Source organism: Heterocephalus glaber, unplaced genomic scaffold, assembly GCF_053883595.1.
Source record: "Heterocephalus glaber isolate CG9 unplaced genomic scaffold, H.glaber_assembly_v1.0 deba00000331, whole genome shotgun sequence".
Classification (NCBI taxonomy): domain Eukaryota; kingdom Metazoa; phylum Chordata; class Mammalia; order Rodentia; family Bathyergidae; genus Heterocephalus; species Heterocephalus glaber.
This window is the reverse complement of record NW_028258142.1, coordinates 18420701-18439605: the sequence shown is the minus strand read 5'-3', so window position 1 is coordinate 18439605 and position 18905 is coordinate 18420701. Positions and strand designations below refer to the sequence as shown.

The following is an 18905-nucleotide window of genomic DNA, read 5'->3' as shown; positions in this document are numbered from 1 at the left end:
TCTCAGGTGAAAACACAGATTAACATTCAACAGCAGAGATGGCACTTTATCTATGAGGTATGATTGAAAAATACAGTGAACATTTAATTTTTTAAAATTTTATTACAGTAAAAGACTCACTGTTATTAATCCCCCTGAAAATATTCTTTTTGAACACACATATCCCATCATTCTTGTCCCTTTCGGAAGCAGTTCTAGAAGTCTTCTTTCACTAGTGTCTTTAGTTACACTGTCATAGCTGCACTGATGTTTTGAATTGATTCAAAATGTTTATTTTTAATAGCTATTTTGACTTTAGGGAACAGCCAGAGTTGCATGGTGCCAGATCTAGTGAATAAGTAGAGGAGAACACATTTTTTTTTTTTTTTTTTTTTTTTTACTTTTTTGACAGAAATTTCTGTAAACATTTTGAATCAATTCAGGGCATCAAGGCAGTCATGAAAAGACACTCATGAAAGGGCTGGGGATTTAGCTCAGTGATTTCGTCGCTTGCTGAGCGAGCTCAAGGACCTGAGTTCAATCCCCGGTACCAAAAAAAAAAAAAAAATTCAAACTTCATACTAGATATATTGACAAACTATCACATTTAATTCTAAAATTATAGGGCCAGGGATTTAGCTTAGTGGTTCCGGCGCCTGCCTTGCTTGCAAGGTCCCGAGTTCGATCCCCAGTATGAAAAAAAAAAAAAAGACACTCATGAAAAAGGACTTTCAGAACTGCTTCAGGAAGGGCCAAGATCTGTGGTAAGTATGCTTGAAGTGAGGGAGAGTATATTAAGGTATATTAATGGCAGTGTGTCTTTTACTTAATAAATGTTTTATTTTTAATTTAACCATTCAACATAGTTTTTGATCACACCTCATATCTACAGGGCCCAGCACTGAAAACTTCTTCCCAGTCTACATTCTTTAGGTTATAGCCTTAATCTACTTCCTATTTACTTGCTGCTGGCAGAGGAAATGAAAAGTTAATAACTCAACAAAATTTTTTCATATTCTTAAAGCTACTTAGTCTATTCTTAGCCTCTTTTAACAGAGGTCTGATGCAGTGCAGTTTTGTCTATTTGTCTGACTGATGGTCAAGGAAGAGCTTACTTGCTGGAGTCCTTCAGTGATGGAAGTTACTGGAGCCATCCCACAGGTCAGTGATGACAGCATGTACCCATCTGAGCCAATGGAACTATTAAAATTTCCTTGCTAAAAGAGAAGGGAGAGAAAAGAGAAAAAGATTGTAGTAAATGCAAAGGAATCAATGCAAAACTAGAACCAATGAAGTGTGTTCATTCACATTAGCTGAGATAGAAGGGTATAAACCATATATCAGAACTCATAAATAGACATATACCTTTGGTAGATGGGCAGTTTCAAACCATGACTCCACAGAACCCCAGAGGAGTCCCAAACTCTTTCAGGGGTACCAATCGACAAAATAATTATCATAACACTAAAATATTAATTGTCTTTTGTCTTAGTTACTTCTCTTGTTGCTGAGACAAAATACTCAACCCCCAAAGGTATAAGGAGGAAAGGTTTATTTCACCTCGCAGTTTGTGGAGGTTTCAGTCCATAGTTGGCTGGCCCCAAGGCAGAGTGGCATGGCAGAGGGGTACTGCAGAGGAGAAACAGTTCATGGCAAGGCAGGGCAGGCAGAAGAAAGCCAGCAGTGAAACAGCAACCAGCAAGTGAAAATCAACAGCCCTCTTTCTTTCCCTTACATCACATCCTTACTCTTAGGGCAGGTAGCACTCACACCCAGGGTGGGGCACCCGTAATCTTACCTCAAATTATGCCAAAGCCATCAGTGAACTATTGTATGATCACATACCCTTAATCACACACTCTAGATCCAGCCATCTCTGAAAAAGCCTCACCTATGACCACATGAGGCTTTGGGGGACAGCTAGACACGAGCCATAACATTCTGCCCCTGGTCCCCCATATACATCCCTTTACGCAAAAGACATGCAGTCCATCTCCAAGAGTTGCCAAAGTCCTAACAGTTTCAGCATGGCTGAAAAGTCCAAGTCCAAAGTCTCCTCTGAGAATTAAGGCAAACTCTTAGCTGCAAGCCCCTGTACAAATGAAAAGAAAATTAAATTCTTCCAACATTCAATGGTACAAGATAGGCATTTCCATTCCAAAAGTTACAAAGAGAAGGACAGAAGAAATGGTAACCACGAAAGACCAAATTCCAGTAGGGCAAATAGCAAATCTCGCAGTTCCATGTCCAGCATCCCCTGCAATCAGTGGCAAGTTGTGAACTCCAAAGAGATTGGGTGACTCCACCCATATGGCACTGGCAGTGGCTGTAGCTCCCATGGCTTTTCTCTGAGGCTGGCTCTGTTCCTTCCTTGCAGTTTTCCTCAGACAATCCACAGTCCTGGCTTCTCCAAACTTCTGGGTTCTCCACTACACCTTCAACTTCACACTCACAACTTCACACACTGCCCTCTCAGGTGCACACTGCCTGGCTTTCCAGGCCTTCTTCTGAAATCTGGGTGGAAGCCTTCCTGACCCCACAACTCTTGAACTCTGCATGTGCCTAAAACCAGCAGCATTTGGATGATTCCAAAGTCTGCTGCCAGCTGGAGCAGTAGCCAGGCTTCCTTCTCTCTTGGCTATAGAGGTCTAATGCCTATGAAACAAATCCTGAGGAATAACTTCCCCTAGGTCTCTGTCATTCTGGAACATGGTGCTCTGGGGCTCTCTTTTCAAGGCAAAGACTTTCACTTTTGCAATTTTGAGACTGCAGAGGGTAGAGTCCTTCTGGTTTTTGTGATGCCCTCAGGCCATCTTTTCTGTTGTCTTCTTCTTATATATTTGGCTTTTTCTTGCTAGTCTTTTCAGCAACCAATTTTTCCTCTGTTTCATCTTTGCAGGCCACAACTTTACTGGAGCTTTCTTTCTGGTCAAACAACATTTTGAATCATTCTGCTGGGCTCTTTGCTATCAATTCTCAACATAAATCTGGCTAAAATCCCCCAACAGTAGCCATGCCATCACCTCAACATTAGACTGCCTTGAAATTTCTTCTGCAAGATTTATTAGTCTGCTGCCCTTTAATCTCAGTCTCGGGCAAAGTCCCTGGACACAGGCAAAATGCAGGCACATTTTCTACCAAGGAATAACATACGTGTTCCTGAGTTGAACAGCCAGTGTAATCCTTCTTCCTAGCAGAAACCTTCTGAGCCTGATCTTTACCAGAAGAATTTCTATCAGCATTCTGGTCTTCTAAGCTCTGACCAGACTCTCCCATGAAGTACACCCTCAGGCATTCCAGGGCTGCTTTTTCAGCTAGCATCTCTAAACCTTTCCTAACTCTACCCACAAATCAGCCCCAAAGGCTCCTGAACCACAGAGTCAGATAGATACATTCACAACAAATGACCCCACTTTTCTGATACCAAATTGTGTCTTACTTTTCTTGTTGCCAAGACAAAATACTCAACACCAAAGGGAAAAGGAAGAAAGGTTTAGTTCAGTTCACAGTTTATAGAGGTTTCAGTCCATAGTGGCCTGGCTCCAAAGCAGAGTGACATGGCAGAGGAAAAACAGTCACTGACAAAGCAGGGCAGGCAGAAGGTAGCCAGGCAGCAATGAAGTAGCAACCAGCAAGCAATAAGCGACAATCAACAAGTGATAACCCTCTTTCTGTCTCTTATATTACATTCTTACTCTTAAGGGCAGGTAGCACTCACACCCAGAATAGGGCACCCTTAATCCTACCAGAATTATGCCAAACCAATCAGTGGACTAATTTAGTAATCACACACCCTTAATCCCCATATCACACACTCTAGATCCAGCCACCTCTGAAAAGCCCCACCTATGATCGCATGAGGCTTTGGGGGGATATGTAGACACAAGTCTTAACACCTTTCTCACCAGAGGAACATTTGCACTGATGGGTAAAAGTGCTGGGACAGGAACCCAAATCCATGTTCTGGAAATGGAACTAGAAATCACTGTCATCTCCACTGCCACGTACCCTTGCAATGATAATAAATACACAAGAAAAATACAACTTTTAAAAATATTTTAATAATTTTAAAATGCCCATTTTACTTAAAAAAGCCTTTGATACAGCAGGTAAGTTATTTTATTACACCACAACCCTTGAAGTTAGTTCTTCTCAATACAGTGGCCCCCACCCCGTTCTTGGTTTCAGTTACCCAGAGTAAAAGTCTAAAAATAATAAATAGAAAATCTCATAAACAATTCGTAAGTTTTAAATTACACGCTGTTCTCAGTAGCATGGTGAATCTCATACCATTCTCCAATGTCTCACCCAAGACATAAACGACCCTTCTTCAGGGTATCTGATATCTAATTCATAATTTAAACTTTTTATACATGGGAAAAAAACAGGGCCGGGGAGTTAGCTCAGTGGTTTCGCTGCCTGCTGTGCAAGTGCAAGGACACAAGTTTGATCCCCGGTACCAAAAAAAAGGAAATAAACAGAGTTCAGTACTAACTGCAGTTTCAAGTATCCACTAGGGGTCCTGGAACATGTACCTGAGGATGGAGGGGACCACTGTAGTCCATGTGACAAAACTTAACATAAAGTGCTTATGTTGTACTTCTGAGTACCAAATGACAACGGCCACCTAGAAGAAAGACCCTTGTGCGACTGTTCAAGAGTTGAACTTGCTGCTATACATGGAGCACCATTTTCACATGGAAGAACCATTGAACAGGGAAATTAGACTTATTCCGACTTGCAGAAAATGAAGCGAGCCTGTCACTTGGAAGAAAACAACTGGATGCATTTGTAGGTGATGTTAAAATCTGAGCTTTCAAGGAAAAATTAAGATTTGTGAAAACTTGTATCCACCATGGTGAGACTGTTGGCTTCCCAATACATACTTTTATGATAAGATCAGCAGTGATTTTGATGTTATTTTTTTTTGATAATGCAGTGAACCCGTATTTTCCAAATGACGAATGCATATTATAAAATCATGAATGGGTAAAGGATCCATTCAGTGTGAGAAAGACTGATGGATTTTAATGCCACAGAAAACAAAAAGTTCACTGATGTGGTTCCCAATTTCACACTATAACTAACCTTTAAGGAACTTTCATTTGTCCAGTTTGAGTTTAATATCAAAAATGAAAAATTTCCCCACAAATATCTGAAAAAGCCTACTAAAACACTTTAACCTCATCCAACTACATATATGTGATGTGTGTAAGGTCAGATTTTCTTCATTTGCTGGAATCAAAACAACATAGTACAACAGACTGAGTACAGAAGCAGCTGAGAATCCAGTTAAAACTTATATAAGGACTTCTCTTTAAGGTCTATGTAGACAGTAAAGCCACCAGTGAAAATATAAAACAGTGCCACTCTTTTTACTAAATTTTTGTTTTGAAAAATAATTATTTTTGAAAAAACATCAATTGAAATGTAATGGGCTTATGAGTCTTGGTTTAAATGAATTACAACTAAATATCTTTAAAATTACTGTTTCAATTTCTCATATGGCAAATATCAATAAATATAATCCAGGGAAACAAAAGTTCTCCAAGGTTGTCAATAATTTATGAGTGTAAAGTTGTCAAGAGAAGAAAAAGTTTGCAAACCACCACAAAAAATGAATTCTGCCAAAATTAGAAGAGCTATTTATGATCATTAAAAACCCAAAGTGTATTGGTTTTGACTTAAAATGAGCAGGAAAAACAAATCACACCTGTGTCATTTGTGTCTTTGTTCTATGCTTAAGGCAACTGAGACAGAACTGTTCACCTTGGAATATATTTTAATAAAGGTTTCTGTTGTCTAGATTTTGCTCAGCTTGGTCTCACATAATTACATATGCACTATCTCGAGGCTGTACCACAATGGTCTGATGCCTTTCATTCCAATTGTCCTAAAGATTTTCCTAGGTCAGTGTGGGCTTATGGTTTCCAGATATCCCTCAGAAATGTACATTTTTCTGCCTGTGAGTTAATAGCACTGCTATTAAGGCATGTGGTACACATGTTGTGCTATGAAACAGCACATGGATTCCAAAAGATCCCTTTGGGGAGTCCCAGGAAACTCAGTAGCTGAAAAAGCACATCAGCTAGGATGACAGGATGACAGGCTCCAAAGGCCAGCTGTACTTTCTTTAGTTACCTTTGGGAAAATGATACTAGGAGGCAGCAAGGAGAAAGAAAAACTCTTAATCAATGAACCTAAAATAACCTAAAAGTGAAAGTACTGTGAGAAAGAAGACAACAAACCTTATATAGTATATACTGCTTACACCTCACACCTAAGTCTTATTTCCTTCTCCAAGAGATGAAGTTCCAAATACATATACTGATAAATCTGTTCCTGAGGTCAAAGAATACAATTCATTTCCAGGAACCTACTATCAATAAGGAATCTATAAAGTGCCTAAAGGGAGAAAAGATATGATAAATCTGATTCCAATAATTACAGTAATTTTTGCTTTGAAGTAAGGCCTTGAAGAAATACCTTATCAGAAATACAGTATAGTGACAAACAGCACAGAAAGCAAAACAAAGATTTTACTTACTATGGCATCTTTAACAATTTGTTTGGCCACCTGTTCTGGTTTGCAAATACTTGTGGTTTCTGAAATAAGTCGAGTCTCCAAAGGCTAAAGTGGAAAACAATGTACATATCAATGTCATCATTGCCCATTACATTAAAAGTTACTCCTCCTGAGTTATAAATAATTCCAAATTTCTACTTCAAACATATTCCTATTTTTAGACTTAGGTCCATGGTCATCTTCTGTCTAGCTGGTGACTGAGGAACATTCAGCCCAGTAGCTGAAGCAAGATGAGGAATCTCTTGCTGTTCTCTGTAGAACATGTGTGATCTCGGCTCCAATGAAGATCATCAAAGCTGGAGTGAGAATGTGTCACTGGGTACCAGTTCAGGAAGGATCCTCTTAAGACTCCTCATCGCTAATGGTGTGGAGGCAACTCTGTTCCCAGGACAGCACCTCTATCCTCACCATACTCCCAGGAGCAGAGGACTGATGCCTGGGGACAGAGGTGAGGTGCCAGGCAGGGATGGTTTCAAACCAACCGCTGTTCAATAACTGCAGTGATTTCTTAAAAGACTGCATGGGCAGCATGGACAGGACACTAAAAGAAGAGCCCCTCAGGAGACATCCCTGAATGACCTGTAGTTTGGTGCATCCAAATTATAGGGCTGGACTCAACTCCAGATCTTGGCCTTTTGTTCTTTAACAGGTGTTCAAAGGTCTATTTCAACTCTCACCTATTTCAACATGCCTTTCTGAATTCTTGATTTGTAATAATCTTTCTCTTCTTTGAACATTGCTGCCTTAATATATATCATAGCTACTTCTCCATTTAAATTTTAACTGAAAAACTTCTTCTGAACTTCTTGTGGCCCCTTGTACACTTGTGCTTAAAGTTCTTTAAAGGGCACTTTCAAACCAAAACCTTAAACTACAGGACACTGTAAATTTTATTTACACATAGACTGGGAAAATCAAAATAAAACCAGACTAGAGATAGGCATGGTGGTACATGCCTGAAATCCTAGCTACTTAAGAAGCTGAGGTAGGAACAGCGCAAGCTTCAGGCCAACCTGGGAACCTTATTGAGACCCTGTCTCAAAATAAATTTTTTTTTAAAGGGTGGGGATATAGCCCAGTGACAGAGTGCCTGCCTAGCATACATGAGGTCTTGAGTTCAATCCCTAGTACTGGCAAAAACAAAAAACAATATTTTCTTAAAATAGAAAAGCAAAGTCTTTCATAAAAGTCAAGTATTTCTTGATGAACTTGAGGAAACAGAAAGGCCCCTTTGATGGAGCCACTATTCATTCTCCCAGACAACCAGGTTGGAATGGCCAAGCAAGATGCGCATGAAATTAAAAAGGACTATGTCGCCCCCTAATGGGCCCACGGATCAACACAGGATTTTCTTTACCAGAAAAAGTTTGCCAGAATTTTACTGGAGATTAAAAAAAAATAACATGGAAATCACCACCCTTTGGCAGCTTTGGCTTAAACTAAGACTGTATACCAAATGCTACAAGTCTGCCTATCCTTAAGGCAGGATGTTTGACTTAAATTTACTTCTTTAAAACAGTAGTAATTTTTTTTAAAGGCAGTGTCAAAGAAAAAATAGGAAAAAAAGTTTCTAAATCTTCAACATCCTTTTTTTTTTAAATTTGAAAATATACAATCTATGGAATATAAGTGCCAAATATGAGGTATGGAGGCTCATACTAAATATTACTATAAAAAAGAAAAAAGAGAATCTAACACTAAAATTACCCTCAGTTAAATGAGTAATTCTGATTGATTCCCAAGGACAGAACGTCAGCTGTTTACTAATCCGAAACTCTTAATTCTAGGACATGAGCTACCACTCAGAGCAGTTACGAGGTGCACTGCCCGGCAAGAGAAATATTAGGCAGGGGTTGGCACTGAATGGTGAGCTCCCCAGACCTCCTACCTTGCTTGAACCCCACAACGCAGACAGCTGCTCTTACCTCCCAAAGGCAGGGAACACACAATTCCTCACTAGGGAAACTGATCGGGCCATGGGAAAAGGTGAGCAGATGCTGACATAAGGGAACCTTCTACTGAAATGGCCACTCCCCCCTCTCGATCACCCTCTGGTGAAGGAGAAAGCCGAGAAGTCAGAGCTTTACAACTGGCATTTTAGTGCCTCACTCAGATACGAATAAGCAAGACATGTGCAGAATGTGTAAAACAACAGAGAGAAAAAAAAACTGTGAAGAAAATGATAATACAGGACACAGAAAAAAATTAAAACAACAAGTTTGGGCATGAATTCCTTTGAGTGCAGTTCTCAGACACATTTAAAGAACAATCAATCGATCCTTTCCATGCTGGCTTTTCCAGTATGGTGGGGACTGGGTTCCAAGAACAAGTGCTTCCAACCAAGAGGAAGTTAAAGCTTCCAATCTCTTCGTTTTTCGGCTAGTAAACTGGAACAGAATCACTTCTACCAGTTGTATGAACTGCAGAATCTGCCAAGATGTAAGACAAAGGGGCCTAGAACCTACCTCTCTTTAACAGTAATAGCAAGAAATTTGCATCCAAGCATGGTGACATACTGCTGTAATCCCAGCTCTCTGGGACACTGAGACAGAATCAGTTTTTTAAAGCATTTTAATTGTACAATTTAGCTCAAGATGCCTGGTAAAGCAAATGGTTCCAAGGAAAAGTATGAACAGTTTTTTAAAATTCAAAAAGAAAAATTGATGATGAAGCTGAGCTGTCCAAAAAAGAGGTTAGAAACACAATAAAAAGTAAAAATCATCCAAAGCACATTCTTCTGAAGGACAAACAAATCATATTCATCTAAAACAGATAAAGATAGCATCCAACAAGAGAAAAATCTGGCAACCTCTTTCAAAGAGTATGAGGGAGCATTTGCAAACTATGACGGAAGCAGTAATAATAGCAATATGGAGTAATAATATTTAAGAAAAAGAACAAACTCAGTACCATCTCACCTGCCAGCAGAAAAGGATGCTACAACTGTGTAAAAACCCTGAAAGTCCCTCCCCAAAAGCTGAAATATTTAACTAATGTGTCAAGTCTCCTGAAGATGGAAAGAGCACAAGACAGAGCTAATGAAGGTGTAGCATTGTTGCAGGAAGAAACAGATAAAACAGTACTGACTACAGGTCAGTGACTAGGGATATTCAGAGTCTAAATAACAAAATTGAAATTCTAGCACATGAGACAGAGAAGAGGAGGAAAAGGCAAAAGAGATGCTTCAAACGGACAGATGTAGCATACTTTCTCTCCCAGTGCTTTCTCTGAAGTCTGCAGAAAGAAATTGTGATGCTAATTCCAAACCAGAATATTCTTCTAAAAGACTTGGATCTTCTTCATAATTCTTCCCAGACGAAGAATATGTAAGCATTCACTGAAGAAGCCTATACGAAACTAATGCCTCTTAGAAAATTTTTATAGTTTCCTATTAATTTAATGTTTATAAATTTGTAAAACTGCTAACCTGTGATGTTACAGAGGCTAAAGCTTCTGTAGGATTTATTATCTTCTAATATGGACTTTAAAATTCACCGGAGTAGGCCTATCACTAGCATCTAATGTAATCCTGAAAACTCTCTGTATTTAGCAGTTACAAAATCTAGAAAATCAGTATTTATATTGCTGTGCTGCAGTTACTTGCCTAAAACCATAAAACAAGAATAGCCACCATCTGACATTTATGACGCCTGAATCTTCTGTTGGTTGGCCCAGAGGAGCTATGATGCTATGACATTGTATACGTGAAGTGCTTATGTGTGGTGCTTAGTGAATAAAAAGTGTCTGTCATCAAAAAAAAAAAAAAAAAGGAAAGAAAATTAAAACAACAACACAATAACAAAACTAAGACCAAAAACCCAGAATGAATATCTTTAGAAATAAAATATGAAACCCATGAATGAAGGGATGAAGCTATCATTTTTTAATATTCAGAGAAAAGAGCCGAAAAATTTTATATATTTCAGTAGAAATAAAAATTTCAACTGAAAAGTTGAAGGACAGGGAAAATGAGAAAAAGAGAAGGAAATTAGAAGATGAGACCAGAAAATTCAACATCTTGAGTAATAGAACCTCTGGAAAGAATACTTGAAATACTCTGAATGGAAAGAAATTACCAAAAAAGTAATATAAGGGACGGGGATTTAGCTCAGTGGTTCTGTTGCTTGCCTTGTAAGCGCAAGGACCTGAGTTCGATCCCTGGTACCAAAAACAACAACAAAAAAGTAATATAAAATGTTTCAGAACTGAAATTCATGAGTTGACAGAATAAAAGGGCTCATTTAAATGTCTAGCTTATGAAATAAGAACACCCTGCCTCGAAACATATTTTTTGGGGGGACCGGAGATCGAACTCGGAACCTTGCACTTGTGAGGCAGGCGGCGGAACCACTGACTAAATCCCCGGCCCTTGAAACATATTAAAGAAAGTTTAAAAAGGACAAAAAGCTTTTCCCAAAATAGGTCCTATACAAAGGGTTGGCATGGGGTTACCAACAAAAACTAGAAGCTAGAAGTTGAGGGAGAAACACCTGTAAAAATCTACCCAACAAAACAATATACTAACAAGATAAAGGGAAAATAGAGGCCTTTTTAGACATGAAGGTTCCAAATAAATGCTATCCCTGAAGTACACTTTCTCAGAAAATTACTGAACTCCAGATAAATGACAGATAAAATGGGCAGATAAATGACAAAACTGGAAAACACAGGATCCAATAAAGGAAAGGAGAAAATGTAGTATGATGCCAAGAGAAGAGAAGGGTGAAGAGCACCGCTGAGCAGCAGGTCTAGATTGGGCCAGGAAGGCAGAGGGCCCAGAGAAATGTCTCTGAGTAAAAAGGAATGAACATACTACAAAACCCAATGTGTTCAAATGGATTAAAAGGAGACTGTCAGTTCTGTCTGACCTGCAATTGAATAAGTTACAGATAAATACGAAGTTAGGTAAATAAAGAGACAAGAAAGGAAATGCCATTATAGAAAGGCTCAGCTATGAATAATATTTATAAACTTCCATTAATAAAAACACTGAATCTGATTTAACCTGAAATTACATAGGAAGAACACAGTGAGTGGGGAATAGATGAGTCTTAAACTTTTATCTTCCATAGCAGAAAGTCTATAAATAATCTCTAAATCATAAAAAAAAAAGTAATGGCAGTAAAAACACATTGGTTGAATAAATGGTTGCTTCTAGGGATCAGAGGAGGAGGAATAAGGAAAAATAAAACTGATGCTGGGCAAATGATGAGGTACACAAAGCACTGTGACAGATTTCAACAAAAATTTAAATGTTAAGGGGGTTGGGGATGACAGGAAGGAAAGAAGGACAATTCATGCAGAGAACCTAGGGAAGTCCTCAGGCCCCCAACAGACACCCGGAAACACCAGGGACTGACAAATAACTTAAACTGGAGAAAAAGGAAAGAAAAATCAGAAAAGGGCTTTACAACATTAAAGACTGAGAATGGACATGAAAAGTGCTGACCTTTGTTTTGTTTTCCATGGCAAACCCAGGGGTGTCCGTGTCCGGTGGGTAGGCCACTGTGACGTAGACATTATATGGCTTCACCTGCATTGGGGACACAAGGTTTGCAATTTCAGTTTGGGAGGCACAATTTTGTGTCCTACCCTACCAATCTGCTTTGGCGGCCCTGATTCTCAGAAGGTGGTGAGGCCAACAGGGTGATTCTGTAAGTGGAGAATGGCCACCAACTGCACAGGAAATCCCTCTCCACGGAGTCGACTTAGAAAAGAAGGCAAAAGGCTTCTCCTGACCTCTATGCCACAGAAGAGCTGACCTGCTGAGCAGGCAGGGGCCCAAGGAGCTGCCCACTGAGGATAGCAGTCCACTCAGCCTCTCAGACTGCACACCATCCAAGTGCTGTTCCTTATCCATCAGACTGCACATGTGTTTTACTCTGCAGGCTGCTTCTGATATTCTTGTTATGTTAATTTCATCTATAAACTATGCTGTGGTCCCTTATGGCCCTCTAAGACCCAAGTCTAAAACCACGTCTATTCTAGGAGAAGTCTTATTCAAGAAGTTCTGCATAGCCAGGCCCTGCCCATCATCAAGAGGTCAGGAGCCCATTCCTCCCCCACAGCACCTGCCAAAAGTATTCTTACCCTGGGTGGAATCCCCAAGTCAGATCAGCCCAACAACTCTTCTGCTAACAAGCACAATCACTACTTACAGAAACTCCTTCCCTGCTTTTCTTTACAGTTCCTCCCTCTATCCAACCCAAATCTCCATCTTGCTCCTCTGACACTTGTTTATCTGGACACTATGCCTTCACATTTAACTCCCTCACTCATAACCACATCCCCCAAGAAGCCCAGTGGATTCTTCTACTGGTTAGCCATGACATACCTTTCCCAAAGACCGCTCAGCAGCAGCCCTGCTGCATGCTTTCATCTTGCCCCTACAATTATCAACTCCCAGGTTGCTATTTGCTCACTTTTTAGCCCCATGAAAACATCCAGGAGATTTGGAAGTGGAGGCAGCTAATAGTAAGGTCAGCTACTGAAAATCTTGAGGGTAAATTCACTTTAGACTGAAAATTGACAACACATAATACAACTGCCTCGAGTTTCCCAGGGACTCGTCTTTTTCTGCCAAGTTCCCTCAGTGAAGCACAGTTCCAAAACCACATGGGAGAGTCGCAAAGGTTAGGAGGAAGGACCAGAAGGTCCTGGCCAGCCATCCTAGGAATCGCAATAGCAAAGGGAGATGCCTCTGTTGGTTTTGCTCCAGTGCAGCCAGGGCCTGAGAGAGCTCATCATTCAGCCTCTCAGTACAGCTCTGCTCATAAATGGCTGTGGATGGGGGCCAGCAGAGGAGGCTGATGAGCAAGCAATGTTCCTTCCACTTGTTTCTGAGACAGAGACTTAAAAAAATTAGTTTCCCACGCCTTGCCCTCCTCTGCACACAGACCAAAGAAAAACAGCACAAAAAAAGCCAGTAAGTGCTAATTAGACAGTCCATGTAAAAACTGCTGCTGGCTGCTCCACCAGAGTCATTTCTATGTCTGTGTCCCTCCCCCACAGTAAGGATCATGATATCTACGCCAGTGTATGACAGTGTTTCAAAGCAGTATTTCTCAAAGTCAAGGTTATGGCTGAATTGCCAATGGTTAAAACAGAGCTTTTCAGAACACTTTTTCCAGGAGCAGGACCACAGAATGCTGGGGTTGAGGGAAACCAGTCCAATCCAGTCTGGGCTGGTATCCTCTCTACAATCTCCCAGTCTATGGTCAGATGCTTCCAATGTATAGTGAAGTGTTATGGTTTGGGTCTAGATGTCAACCCAAAGCCTCATGCAGTCATAGGTGGCTGAATCTACAGTGTGTGATGCTGAGATTAAGGGTGTGTGACTCTAAATCAGTCCACTGATGGGTTTGGCACTGCCCCAGTCTCGGTAGTCTGGATAAGATAAAGGGGGCAGAAAGATGTTTAAGGTTCCCTTGTTGCTTTTGCTACCGTGTGGGTGCCATGAGCTATTTCTCCTCTGTGATGTCCCTCTTCCATGTGCCACTCTGCCTTGGAGCCAGCTGATTATGGACTGAAACCTCTACAAACTGTGAGCTAAATAAACCTTTCCGCCTTTAACTCTGGGTGTTAGTGTCGGGTATTTTGTCTCAGCAAAAAGAGAAAAGTAACTAAGACAGTAACTTATCACTTACACAGACTTTTTAATTTATTTAACAATGCCTATCGACTAAACTATTATGTGCCAATGTTATTCTAAGAATGACCCATATAGGTATGAACAAAACAGATACAATCTCTGTTTTCATGGAGCTTCTGCTCTCTTAAAACTCTTGGTTGTATAATTTGCTAAAATCTGAATACACTAAATTATATTTACACCTTCCTTTATTAATTTCATAGTCTTATCAAAAAAAGGAAAGGAGGGTAGTTTGGGTTCACTTGTTCTTGTTTACAAAAACATTAAATTTTAAAATATTTTAATGTTATATTTGTACCTAAAAGACTCACCCTACCCCTAAATGTCAACCAAGCATTCTTTCAAAATTACTCACTGTACCTGTAACATTTCCAGGATCCTGCCTTAGTTTGGAGCAAAAGAGGGAAAAAGGAAGATTTGAAAGCTTATTAACCCAAAAAGATTATCAAAAGTATAAGCCAGGCATGATGGCACACACTTGTAAACCCAATGCTCTGGGAAACTGAGGCAGGAGGATCACAAGTTTGAATCATGCCTGGGTAACTTAGTGAGAATCTGTCTCAAAATAAAAAATAAAAAGGGAGGGGCTGGGGATTTAGCTCAGTGGTTCTGCCACCTGCCTCGCAAGTGCAAGGTCCCAAGTTCAATCCCTGGTATCAGAGAAAAAGGGGGTTGGAATAGGAATGTAGCTCAGTGAAAAGGCCTGAGTTCAATCCCCAGTATTGGGGGGAGGGGGGCCTTATAAAAAAAGGAGATGGCTAGAGATAAAAAAATTTAGGGTTTGAGCAATTATATTGGTTTCATTCATAGAACTGATTAATTATTCAGGTTTTAGAAACACACAACTAATGATTTGTGGGTAAATAACTGGTTTTATATAAGTTCTACTATGAACAAACTAGATTTTGAAGACTAAAATTATTTTCCCCAAATAAAATAGCCTACTTTTCATGGCACATATTTATTTTCTCTTTAAATAAGGACATTTTTAATGGGGTCCAAAGAGTGATAAAAGTCAAGCAGATCTGAGATTCTAGGCCAGCTACCTGCACCATGTGAATCACACTTGTTCCCGAAGCTGAGCGGACACGGTACTAGCAACTCATTTTCTTTCTCCTCTTCTGAATTAGCATCTCTTTTTTACCTGAAATGAATCCAGGTCACCCATATTTTACACTTTGCTCTAAATTAATGAGTCATGATGCAGCTCTGGCTCTAATGGGCAGATTTTTTCATCTTTAAAACATCTCTTTCACCTATATGGATTCAAGACCACAGTGAAGGACTGATGTAGGTAGCTAGTGAAAGAGGCAACTTCTGACCTGAGTTACAGACAAATCCTCTGCTGCAAAACTACAACTTGCAGGGCCAGGGATTTAGCTCAGTGGTTCTGCCACCTGCCCCACAAGCGCAAGGACCTGAGTTCTATCCCTGGTACCAAAAAACACACCCCAAAAACAAAACTACAACTTGTAGCAAAGGGTTGGTTAGCGTTAAAGGCTTGGCCCTCATCACTTCTGTCATTAAGGAACTGTAAGACTTTAACCAGGTCAGTTTTTTTCCATATGATAATATAATGACAGCTGCCTCACATAATTCACAAGATCATGATTAATAAAAGCTGGCTTCTCACAGAGGGAGTATCTTAGTTACTTTTCTCATTGCTGAGACAAAATACTCAAAAAGTTAAAGGAGAAAAGGTTCATTTAGCTCAGTTTGTAAAGGTTTCAGTCCATAATTGGCTGGCTCCAAGGCAGGGTGGATCACAGAGGAGAAACAGTTCATAGCAGGTAGAAGGTAGCAAAGCAAGCAGGTGATGACCACAGCTCTTTCTATGCCTCATATCTTATCCAGGCTACTTAGGGCAGGTAGCACTCACACCCTTAATCCTAGTGTCCTTGATCCTAGCATTGCACCATGAATCAATCCCAGCTTCACACACTCTAGATGCAGCCACTTCTGAAAAAGACCCACCTATGACTGCATGAGGCTTTAGGGGGACATCTAGACACAAGCCATAACAGGAAGTAACAACTGCAAAATGAATAAGCAGTATATTGTTTGAAATTTCACTGTTACGAGTGTCCTGTTGGTCAAGTATGTTATAATGATCTTTTATTAAAAGTATTAAGCCAGGTGCTAACAATGAACTCTGTGACTGCTTCCCTTTGTAGGAGAACAGCACAGTTTGTCAATATTTAAGTGGGCCATTAGGTCACAATCACTGCCCCGAAATTTGCCCAATACCAAGGCAGTGTGAGGCTCTGTCACACACCACCAAGGTCTGTTCTGGGATCTTCTATAAACACAGGTCAGCAAACTATAGCCTGTGAGCTAAATCCGGCCCTCTGCCAACTTTTATAAATAAAGTTTTATTGGAACAGTCATACCTGTTTATTTATGTATAATCTACTATGGCTGCTTTCCTGCTACCACAACAGACTTCAGTAGATGTAACACACACTATCTGGTCCTCAAAAGGTTAAAATATTTACTATCTGGCCATTTATTAAAAAAAATTATTTTAATTTGCTGACTCCTAATCTGAACAATTAACCAAGAATTCTATACACCATAAGAGGGCTGCTCACAACAAATTCTCCTCTGGACTTTTAACATCATGACGTATTATATTTCAATTATTATATGCTATTGTATATTGCAATAGAATGAATTTTACCCTGCCTTGTTCATTCAATTATGGAGAGAGATATACATGATGCTCTCTAAGCATACCCATGTGACAACACTGCAGAAATCTACTTCACACAGCTGAGGTGTGAGGGTGTTTACAGCATGACATTTATTTTCAAGATAATCCTAACTACACCCTTCATCCTCAAAATGTTCTATTTACTGTGAAAATAAAAAACACTCACTTTCTTAAATGATTCTTCAATACACAAAAACATAAGTATTACGAGAGCAAAATGATGTTTTTATTCTAGTTCTCTCACTGTACAGACGAGCAAACTGAAAACAAGTTAAATGGCTTCTCTAAAAGTTAATATCCTTTTCTAGCTCCTTTAAATATTTAATAATTTTATTATTCAGTCATAAGGGCAGGTCTTTTTGTTACAGGAAGATCCCTACAAAATAAAATATCTCATTAACCTTACATATACTCACACAGACCAACAATATCATGACGATATTACTAAGACTTCGGGTATTAATTAGACAAAACTCCATAACCGTGCTGTTTTGTCGTAAGTATAATTCTCATGCAACAGGAATTGTTAAATCCAAAACTTGGGCTTAGCCAATTCTCGTTCACTAATGTCAAATCTGCACATCTAATTTAATGCAGTAACAGGTAAAGAAGTTAGAAAACTAAAAAGCTCACATATTGCTGAGTTGAAAAGAAAAAACACAAACATGAATACAACTTTTACCTCCATCTGCAAAGCTTCTGCCAATCCCCTTATGGCAAACTTTGACGAAGAGTAGGCTGTATATCCAAATAATCCCAGCTGTCCCGCCTGGGAGGACACAAACACGATCCTGCCCACCCGGCGCTCCATCATGGTGGTGATCACTGCTCGGCTAGGGTACACACTGCCCAGGTAATTGATGTTCATTAATTTCTGCAGGGAACAAAGAAACCACATGACGTAGAAACAAGATCAAAAGCTTAAGGACCTCTCAATGAGAATTTTGTCTTTTTCAGATTCAAATTCTTCAACAGAAGTTCAAGTGATTAGAGCACTCAACAGATTTGCTGAATGAATGAATGAGTAATAATGCCACTTATAATAAGACATGATGCTCAAGACCTACCATCTGAAGCCTATTTGAATCCAGTAGTCTTATATTCTCACTATGTCAGCAGAAACATCCATGCTGAAAAGTGCTCAAAATAAGTTTTCTACTTATAAAAAGAGCACTGCATGGGCAGGGGATGTAGCTCAGAAGCACAGAGCCTGCCTGGCAAGCATGAGGTACTGAGTTCGATTCTTGGTACCAAAAAAAAAAAAAAAAAAAAAAAAACAACGGAGCACTGTATGTTGCCTGTAATCCTTTTGAAAGACAATTTTAGGAAAGAGCTTCCAAATATTTCCAGCCCCTTGGTTCTAAGCTTTGGTTCTGCCACATACTACCTATTGGATGATGAATCAAAGAGTCAGACACTACTCATTTTCTCAGCTGAAAACAAAGTTAATTGTGGAATTACCTCAGGATATTACTACAGGGAGCAAAAGAAAAAATACAAGTTAAATGCTAGCATACCACATGAAGCACCTGGTACATTTGGCTCTTATACAGTGGTACCTCAGTTCACAAACTTAATTTCTTCCGCAATTCTGGAAAAGATGGCCACGTTCGTGTTCTACCCACAGTCCTGTTCATCACTCAATGCAGTTGGCAAACAAAAACAAAATTTTGCCCAATGCTTATGCTTGCAAACCAAACTGTTCACAAACAAAAGTGCTTGTGAACCAAGGTACCACTGTATTATTGTAAGACCTTACAAATGCACTAATAGTATATGTTTTTACCAACTCTTAAAACATTAAAAACTTAAATTTTTGTACTTGAGAACCTAAGAATGCCTGCATTTAAATGTTTCTATATTAAAAGTCTTATAAAAAAATCAGCTCTAGGGCCAGGGATTTGTCTCAGTGGTGTCTGCACCTGCCTCAAAAGTGCAAGGTCCTGAGTTCGATCCCCGGTCCAAAAAAAAAATTA

At 39.6% G+C, this 18905-nt stretch overlaps 1 protein-coding gene and 1 pseudogene across 1 annotated transcript in view; one reads left to right on the top strand and one right to left on the bottom strand.

Moving 5' to 3' along the window:
- Positions 1-18905, bottom strand: part of Kdsr (3-ketodihydrosphingosine reductase) — a 41314-nt gene that overhangs the window by 6562 nt on the left and 15847 nt on the right. Inside the window, exons 6-9 of the mRNA XM_004858447.4 lie at positions 17612-17803; positions 12015-12098; positions 6527-6610; positions 1095-1196 (exon numbers count right to left, since the gene is read on the bottom strand). Of these exons, the coding sequence (XP_004858504.1) occupies positions 1095-1196; positions 6527-6610; positions 12015-12098; positions 17612-17803 (462 nt within the window). The remainder of the gene's footprint in view (positions 1-1094; positions 1197-6526; positions 6611-12014; positions 12099-17611; positions 17804-18905) is intronic.
- LOC106010561 (centromere protein Q pseudogene) lies at positions 9160-10038 on the top strand (annotated as a pseudogene).